General features: G+C 46.7%; 1 protein-coding gene across 1 annotated transcript in view; it reads left to right on the top strand.

Annotated features, from left to right (window-relative positions):
- The first annotated feature begins 355 nt into the window (after nucleotides 1–355).
- Nucleotides 356–9,728, top strand: part of FBXO32 (F-box protein 32) — a 35,156-nt gene continuing 25,783 nt past the window's right edge. Inside the window, exons 1-4 of the mRNA XM_079144249.1 lie at nucleotides 356–1,606; nucleotides 7,514–7,626; nucleotides 8,402–8,451; nucleotides 9,571–9,663. Of these exons, the coding sequence (XP_079000375.1) occupies nucleotides 1,491–1,606; nucleotides 7,514–7,626; nucleotides 8,402–8,451; nucleotides 9,571–9,663 (372 nt within the window). The 5' untranslated portion in view covers nucleotides 356–1,490. The remainder of the gene's footprint in view (nucleotides 1,607–7,513; nucleotides 7,627–8,401; nucleotides 8,452–9,570; nucleotides 9,664–9,728) is intronic.

Raw genomic sequence — 9,728 nt, 5'->3', positions numbered from 1 at the left:
AAAACAACAAGTAAAAACAAACAGCCATAGTTTCAGAATGTATTAAGTGTTGAGAGGAAACTAGTTTTGTGGCTTGGGCAGGTTACCTGTTTAACCACCTCCCAGGGCCCTCAATCCCTTCATCTGAAAATCGGGATAAAAGACCCCTCGCCGGGTTAGGAGGGTTAGATGAATAAACTACACTAAGGGAGAGATTCCGCACCTGTGCTGGGCACCGCCACGCACCGCAGTCCGCGGGTGGGCATACCCGGGCCCCTCTCTCTTTGCTCTCTCCAAAATGAAAACAAAACTCGAGACCTGGTATTCCCCCGAGAGGATTCAATGGCTGAGAGGCGGAGAGGATGACGAGCCGCGGAAAGGGGAAGAGAGGGCAGTGGTTCCTCGGAACAGAAGCCCAGTCCTTGCGCCCTAGCCCCGGGCTGGGACAGTGAGCCAGGCTAGGAGGCCTCGACCCTGCTCTCCAGCTGCTCGGTGCCGAGCCAAAGTCCAGGAGGCCGGCGCTGCTCGGTTAGGGTTCTCGGGTGAGATAGGGTTCCATTCCCGCGCTCCACTCCCATCCCCGGGACACCAGGTGCCTCCTGGGCCTCCTGCTTCCTCCTTCCTTTGCCATCCGGGGAATCAGGCCTGACAGCCGACTTGTTAATGACAGCTTGGGGGTGGGGAGGGGTGGAGTTTGTCCCCTCCTCCCGACTCTCCGACCCCCGGAGCCTTAGAGGGGGATTCTAGCAATGAGAGAGGACTAGAGGCTTCTGCCCCTGCTCTGCCCCCGGCGCGCTGAGCCAGGCACCCGAGAACTGATCTGCCTGAAGAGCTCGATCTAGATGCTCTGGGCGGGAGGGGACGGCTCGTCCTCCCCACCTACCCTGCAGTGACCTAGGCGCCGCGCCCGCCTCCTCCCGCCCTTCGCCAGCCGGGGAGCCACAGGAGGACTGGAGCGGCTTCCAGAGCGCCAGGCCTTGCTAGGGCTGCGGCAGCTGCGCCCTGGGGGCGGGGAGGGGCGCGGAGGTGCCAGGGGACTGAGAGGTGGTGGAAGATCTGGCCTGGCAAGGCGGCCTCAAGTTTCCACGGGCGCGCGGTTGTGCAACGGCAAGTGGAGCGAGAGCCGCGGGCGCCTCAGAAAACAAGCCGAGCCCATAAACAAAGCCACGTGGCCTCGGGGCCGGGGGGGCCGGGCTAAGAGCAGGCGCTCTTCCGGCAACAAAGAGCCGGGGCCAGCGGCCCAGGATAAATACTGTGGCCCGGACAGCCGCGCAGCACTCCCGGAGCCTGACGCGCAGCGCGACCCTCCCCAGAGACAGAGCCCTCTGAGAGCGCAGGGTACCGGCTCCGCACCCCCAAAACCCTCAACCCTCCTCGCCGGTGCCCTGCACTTCCCCGCATCGCGGGCCCCGCACCCGGAGCATCCGCCAGGGCGGCTGGTCTCCAACGCCGCCAGGCCGATCCAGTCTATCAGTTCGTCCAGTCCGTGAGTGGCGTCGGCTCTCGGTGCCATGCCATTCCTTGGGCAAGACTGGCGATCCCCGGGGCAGAGCTGGGTGAAGACAGCCGACGGCTGGAAGCGTTTCCTGGATGAGAAGAGTGGCAGTTTCGTGAACGACCTCAGCAGGTGAGGGGACCCCCCACCTTCCAGCCAGGCAAACCTGACCTGGGCTGACCTGGGGACGCAGGGCAGATGAATGAGGATAGACCCGGCTGGGACAGGATGAGGAGGTGGGCCCTGTCCGAGGGTGTGGGGGTGAGTTACCCAGACTTCTGCAGAAGTCGCCAAAGCACTGGAGACCCGGAATTTGGGTTCCCTTACTGCTGAATTCAGCGTCTCCAAGTGGACATGTCTCCTTACAGAACCCCGGATCCCTCTAGAACCTGACAATCGCGGATCGTGGCCCCAAATATTCAAACTTAAGCACACAACTCAGGCACCTTCTGCCTTTGGACACCGTGGTCCAAAGCCATTTACGCTCACGCAGGCGCGGGCGAGTGGGCTGTGCGCCCTTCACCGGCGGGGTGGCGGGACTCAAAGTGCCCAGTTGCGTTAGTCATAAGTCTGGTGACGATTGGACGTGGGTCCAGCCGTGAGCGCCTGCACGCTCTTCTCACGCACAGGCGACGGCGGAGGGAGCAGAGAGAATGAGTAATCTAGAGGGGCGGTCAGATGGTCCCCGGGGCAGCAGCCTTGCGATCTGGGCGGACTTGCCGGGTGATGGTAACGTCTAGAGGCTGCTCAGAGGCGGACGATGGAACCCACAAACCCCCTGCTTCAGGGGCGGATGAAGCACTTGCACCTGTTTTCTTAGTGGCCCTTTCATCAGTCCTGGTACAGTGAGCGCCCTCCCATTTCTAAGGATGCCTGCCAGCTGCAGAAAGACCATCAGGACTTGAGGTCACCCCGGAGCTCCGCCAGGCTGGTAGAAAATCTGAGGTCCTCTGAGCTCCATGCTCAGCTTCGTTAACACAAATACAGCTAATAAATTATGTGTTCCTGAATCAGTCAGTTCCAACTGGGACAGTTTGAGCATCTGAGAATAAGATTCTGGCTTCTCAGATTCTCAGAAGGATCCTGGGTTCCGAATGGAGTCATGTCCACTTGGAGAGGCTGACCTTGACCAATAAGAGAAACCAACTGACCAGTGAAGAAGGCGATAAAAGCCGGTGGGGGTGGGGAGGGGCTGCTGCAGCTGAGTCACCCTTGGGTGTCTTTTCCCACTGGCTTTGGTTAAGGCACTGGCCCCTGCACCCTTAAACTGACTTCAGTGGAGAGTTCTGTAACTGGCCAGGTTCCCGCTGACTGAGATTTACCAGTGGTTGTTTGGATAAAGGCTTGGCAATAAATTGTAAAAACTATCAAGAAAATGTGGTTGTTTTGGCAGCTTGACCTCCAGAGCCTCCCATTTGTTTGTGATTTGTAATGCATGAAATTCCCTTTGTCCATGAATGAAGAGAAGCAAATTATTTAATGCCGAGGTCTGTCAGTAGAGACAAGAGTATATTAACCTTCGTATTAGAGATGCTTTGAGGCAGTCCCGGGGGAGTTGGAGAGCATGATAAAGAAATCTTATTCACAGAAAATCAGATAACTTGCTTACAGAAAAATTAAAAGCAACTGCTGTCACGGACTATGCCTAAATTATTCTCCCTCAACTAAGTGGATAGGGGATAGAATAGAAACTTCCTTCTCCCTTCTTGTTCCTTGAATAATGATCTAATATTCTGGGACTCTCTGCATAAAAGTTGAGATTCTTTCTAGGAAGGTGCAGCAGGGGTCCAACCAGCTGTGTGTCGCCGTGGCTCACCCAAATACAATTATAGGATGGTGGCTGACTTTGTTCAGCAGGAAGTGTTTAAAAATGGGGAGTCTGCAATTCAGTCACTGCTCCATGAGATGAACTGGTGTGCTCTCCTTTAGAAATAGTGACACCTCCCCTCTCCACAGTATGGAAGACCGGGAGCAGTTTTAAACCCACAGATGTTTAGTCTAGGCTGGGATCAGGTAGCTTCCAGGCTCCTTTGTCCCTCTTAGGGAACTCTTCCCACTTTACACTTTCTGAGCTGGAGCCGTCACATTCAGCAGTCATGATTACTGATAGGAGTGATCAATATAGTGGCCACCTGTGGTCCTCTGATGAGTCAGAGGTTAGGAATCTTTGGGTTGTCTCCTAGCAAAGCAGCTGGCTGTTTGTTTGCAGAATATTTTTTTTTCCAGCAATTGTAAACAATCCCTTCCTTACTTAGCAGAAGGAGTCTGCCAACTTCTTAAAAGCAGTTGGCCTTCTGAGGTCTCAGTTGGTAATCTCAAATATCCCCACTGTTTTCGGTCTTGGTTTCTCTGTGATGTCAGGTTTGGGCCCAGTGCCTGCCTACACAGGTGAGGTTGAATGCTCTCTCCTGTTCTGAGAAAACAAAAGAAAGCCCTCAAAGAAGAGATAGAGGGACTGTAAACAGGACTACAGAGATATGGGATACCTCTCTAATTCCCTTACCCGTCTGTGAGCTGCCCCATAGGAGCAAGAAATGACGGGTTCATTGGATGGTTCCCAGCCTGGGGTTATTATTCTGTGTTGACCACTATTGTCTGCACAGCACTCCTGTTCTGGACTCTTGGCTGCTGTGTGGTGCAGGCCCCTGTCTTCCTCCAATAGCTGAATGTTACAAATCCCACTGCAGCCAGGTGCCTCCCAAGATCATGAGAGGATACAAAAAACTTAAAGCAGAGCCCCTTCTCAAACGGTGAAAACTGTGGAAGGTAAAAGAGGAACAGCAAGTGTTAAATTTGGTGCAGCAGGTTCAAATTTCAAGGCAAGAGCTGAGCATGAATTGAACTGAGCCAAGAATGCTTCAAGGAAGTGGGGTTGAAGGGCCCACACTGCCCTCCTCACCACCACCACCACCATCCCCACCCCCAGGATGAGTAACCTCAGCTATATTTTCCAAGCCTGCACTACTGCAGCCGAAAATTCACTTGAATATTGCTTTACTTGTGTAGCTAGGCTGGACCAGGAAGCAGGAAGTTTGTTTTGGTGCTCTGGATAAAAATAATAGTTAAGATTTTATGAGCGCTTACTATGTGCAAGGCACTATTCTAAGACTTCATACACGGGCTGTCTGTGGCACAGAGCAATCTGGTACTAGCTTTTGTGAGTTTGGCCATCTGGATATGTCTTACAGCAAATTAGCATCAAAATCTCACTGGCCTTAATCAAGGCTATGTAACTACTTTGGGGCAGGACATGGCTTTGCTATTTGGTTTTTATTGCAAATTAAATAAGAAATAGGGCTCTATTTTTTTTTTCCAATCCCTCCTTTATCTGCTGCCAAAATGGACTTATTCATGGTCTTATTTCAAAATCTTTCCACCTTTTCTAAAGTTGTCTTAAAGTATCTTGGTATGTGTTTGATGATGGTGTGGGACTGTATGGGGAGGGACTTTTTCTAGGCCTGGGTCTATAAAAATCAAGATTAGTAAGAACTGACTACAAAATAGCAACTTCCTGGCTATTATTAAATTCAGTAAAGAAAGCAATCTCCTTAGGATGGTTTTGTTTACTTAAAAAAAAAAGACTGTGATTCCTAAATGGTGGTTTTGTGTGTGTTAAAAATTTCAGTTGTAATTTTCCATTGGCTTTGCATTTCCTTGAAATGGACATAATTGAATTCTCCAAATAGCCTTGAACTGAATATATTATTACTTAAAAGAAAACATATAAGCAGTCAATGTAAACAAACGCCATAGCCCTTCCTTCCAGGCCTACCTCCAGAATTCAAAACCTAATACCAAAGGAGAAGTCTAGGGTTTCCCTTTGGTTAAAACTTTTCTACATCCTATGGGGAGACAGCATCATCAATTATTCAAAATTCCTCTTAACTGGCTTTTGAAATGAGTCACTCGGGCTTAAAGCAGGCTCTTAGTGCTTCTGTGAGGATAGCAAAGGCTTGAATTCCCTTGAAGAATGTTTTCAATTAGAGAAGAATGAGATGAAATATAAGTATTTACAATTTCTAAGGAATGGTCACAACCTGTGCCCAAGCTCTGAAAGGTGTCTGCTGAACCTTAATTGTATGATGGAAACTACCATAGCTCAATTTTATGGTTCCCTATGTGTGGAATTTCTAATGCAGGTTTTTGTTGTTTGGAGGGGATATGTATGTGCGTACACACACAAGGAGACTTTCTTTAAAAATGAGCCTTCATGTGGTATTTTTGCACACAGAATGTTTTAGCTTGACTTTGGTACATCACAGACCACTCCAGCCACCTTCTATCTTTTTCTCTTTTCCCAGCTTGGAGTAAAATTTCTTAAGTTATCCTCGGGGACTCAGAGTTCTGTTCTGTCTTTGTTCTGCCCCTTTCTTCCTGCTGACCTTGGAGCAGATAATCCACTGGCCAGTATTTGTGCCCCGTCTAGTCATGCAGGTGGACAAACACACACTCATGCGTTCCACAAAGCCTGGCCCAAAACATTCACCCTTGGCTTGCTTAAGAAAGTGCCTCTGACAGAGGACATTACCCTATCTGAAACCTAAAAATATCCTGTTTCCCTGAATGAAAAGGAGAAGGATAAGACATTGAGAAACTCAGTAAATGGTATTAAGTATGCTTTCGAGAAGGAAGATTAACAAGTGATTGATGATCCACCACATCTTGGGTCCAAAAAACCTATGTGTCCTATATTACTGACGACGTTGCTGTGTAAGCATTTTAGTAAGATACTTATTATACTAATTGAAGTGGGACTTAAGAGACTGTCACAGCAAAAGGACACTGGAAACTATTTCAAACCCTCTCTTCTACCACTTACGCAAGGCATGGCATAGAGGAGGGTAGTGTGCCTTGTTTGACCCAACGGATGCAAGTCTAACAATGATATAAATCAAAGCACATTTTAAATTCAGCAGAGAAATTTGAAAAGCTAAAGGACTCTAACATATTGATGATGTCACAAAAAAAAAAAAAAAAAAAACCCTAATTGATATTTTACAAGCGATGATTATAAATCCTACCTAGCAGGCCTCACATGGGTTGAGGGAGTTGGGGAACCTGTCTTTTCAGTGTAGCTCAGTATCTCATCCTTTCTATGGAAACTATTCAGAGATTCACTTTGTTGTCACATAAGCACAGTGGCATAGAACTCATCACCCCTACCTGACCCCAGCCTGCTGCAGGAAATGTGCACCTGGCCCCAAGTTGAACCTGCCCATCCTTTGGTGACCTGTGAATTGAACAGGCACACTTCTGTGTCTTTTCAGACCTTCTGAATTTATAAATGAAGACTTTACTTTGTTTTAATTGGAACCCAAGGTCTTTACCTTACAGAAGGATGCCTAGTGTTAGTCAAGGAAACTAATCAGCTAGTACACTAAACATCTGCTGGAAGTAGAATTCATAAGTCAGATTTTTGTAAATGAAATCACGTCTTAAGATGTGATAGGGGTGTGTCTCAGTGGAAGAGCGCATGCCTCGCGTGGACAAGACCTTGGGCTTGATCCTCAGCACTGTAAGAATAAAGACGGGCCCTGCTAGTAAAAAGCAGCTTGGGTACGCTTTATGTGGTGGATTTCATGGTATATGAATTATATTTCAATGAAGCTGTTTTCAAAGAAGAAAAGGCAGCAACTTGGAGGAGACACCTTTGCAAAATGCAGGCACTGCCTAGTACAGTGATACCAGCGATGGCCCCTCCCCCACTGGTCGCTTTTGTTTAAAGTGACATTGTAGTACCCTGCACTGCTCTTAGAGAGGGAAGTGCTGTGGATCAAATGACAATGGCAGGCCTTGTTAGGGAATTCAAAAGAATTCGAAGCCCCTGTCCCTGCCTTCCACACAGAGGTGACCGTATTAAATCCTAAAAAAAGAGAAGTCTGTGCCCGTATGGACTCCTTTTGAGTAACATTTTGCTGTTTTCTCTTGTTGGAGAAGCATGTGTGATGGTGTGTTTTATGACCCTGTCAGTTATTTATGGAAACAACGCCTGTTAAAGTATAGCTGTCGCAGCTCATCCTCTTGGCTTGTCACCCATAGTTACTGCAACAAGGAGTCATACAACAAGGAGAATCTTTTCAACAGCCTCAACTATGATGTTGCCGCAAAGAAGAGAAAGAAGGACATACTGAATAGCAAAACCAAAACTCAATGTAAGCCATTTGTTTTGAACTTAAGAAGAAAATTGTTTGAACAGTTATCATTGGTACTTGGGGGATAAAATTCCCATGTCAAACATCAGTTATGACAGAGGTTACTAAGAACTTTGAGCCCAGAAACCTGACTGTGCATTTTGCAAGCAAGATTAACATGTTCTTTACAGCCTTCTTTGTAAATCGTTTGCCATTTGGGGTGTTTTTTTCCCTGTGTGTCACTTATATTTGACATTGGTGATATAGTTATTACACAGTGATGGTGGTCAGCTAAATCAATTCCAGCATGTATTTTTATTTGGAACCGTGTTTTGAAGCTTTGAAAAATAGATTTTTTTCTATTTCCTTATATAATTAATATTTCTAGATGTTTTAGTTATTAGCAGAGGATATAAAACTCTATTAATAAACATAAATTATAGATTATTTAGTTTATTCCATTTGAACCACATGATTTCCACCATGTTATCTGTTGTACTCTCATGACCATATATAAATTCTAGGTTTGACATTTAAAACAAATTTTTTTTTTAATTTAGGGCTTCGTATACTAAATCTGACTATTAAGATTTTAGATGCTTTAGAAAAAAGCAAATTATAACTCCAATATTTGGACCCTGCAAAAACTCAGCATTTATATCCTCTTAGATTGTCACTAGAGTGTTCTTATTTTTTTTTTTGAAACTTTTTAAACTTTGGAATATGTAAAAAAGTTTATAATCTTGGCCACATTACAAATTTTAAACAAGTTTTGTTTTGGTTTTTGTTTCTATAGATTTCCACCAAGAAAAATGGATCTATGTTCACAAAGGAAGTACAAAAGAGGTGAGCACCCACCTGTTTATTAAACCCTCATGCCTAGCCTTACACCTCCCTGAAGGGGCAGAGAGAATCAGGCAACGGCATTACTTCCATTCCTGCCATCCTCATTGTGTGTGGTGAGGGCCAGTAGCCTGCAGCCTAGCCAACCATCAGAGTGTAGGACTACAGAGAGAGAGAGAAGTAAAAGCCACTAAGTGGACTCCCCAGTCGTCCAGTGAGATAATGCACGTAAAAGTGTGTTGTTAGGATGAATATATCCATCTCTCAACTGTAATATGATGAAGCTCTGGATTTTGCCTGAGGATGGCACCTCCCTTTACTCTAAGATCTTTTCAGATATGGTTAAGGGTTAGTCCTTCAAGAGCTAATCCCTAAATCTAGTAGAAGTTTCCAGAGCCTGCTCAGCATGATATCAGACATTGCATTATGTTTGTATGGCACTTGACAAACCATTTTGTACCAGTTCTCTCTTCACAGGCATTTGCTTAGTTAACAAGGCAGGACACAAGGCAGAATAGCAGGATACAGGATTTCTATCACTGTCGTGGATCTTGGAGGACATCTAGTTCCCTTAGTGATTTGAGGTCCAGAGAGGGTCAATCATAGAATGGAGACCACCCAGATACTCGGAGCAGAGCTGGACTGTGAGCCAGAGGTCTCTACTCCCAATGCCTGTGCATTCATGAGCAAAAGATCAAAACTTCTTTGGCTTTCTTTCGAAGCCTTTTTTAAAAGGCACTATTAGTTTGAGCAGTGTGGTGCCACAGTTGACACAGGTGCATCTAGTCCTCCGGGGAATGATGAGTTATGGTCACCAGCCATTGTCATCTCCCCATCATATATCCAGCTTCCAGAAATATTTTCCCAGACTCATGTGCAGAAAGCAAGAACCCAAATGGTGTAAGTCATGAAAAGGGAAGTTTCTCATGTTAGTACCCAACAAAAGCAGTTGCCAGACACATCACCCTTCTTGGTGGCTCTGGGGGAAACATAGTGCAGGAAATACTAATGCCCAGATTTCCTAAGACAGACGTCAAGCTTGTTCAATAGGGTCCAGCTGGATTGTTCCAGAGAACAACCTCTGTGTGGCAGGAATAACTTCTGTGTCTGTTTCACATTCAGCGCCACGGGTACTGCACTTTGGGGGAAGCTTTCAACAGACTGGACTTCTCAACTGCCATTCTGGATTCCAGAAGATTCAACTACGTCGTGCGGGTAAGTTTCAAGAGCCCAAAGTTTATCCAGACTCTCGTGTTGAATTGTCAGTTTGGGTTTCAAGG

The sequence above is a fragment of the Sciurus vulgaris genome, assembly GCF_902686455.1.
Source record: "Sciurus vulgaris genome assembly, chromosome: 1".
Lineage (NCBI taxonomy): Eukaryota > Metazoa > Chordata > Mammalia > Rodentia > Sciuridae > Sciurus > Sciurus vulgaris.
This window is presented reverse-complemented; position numbering and strand designations above follow the sequence as displayed.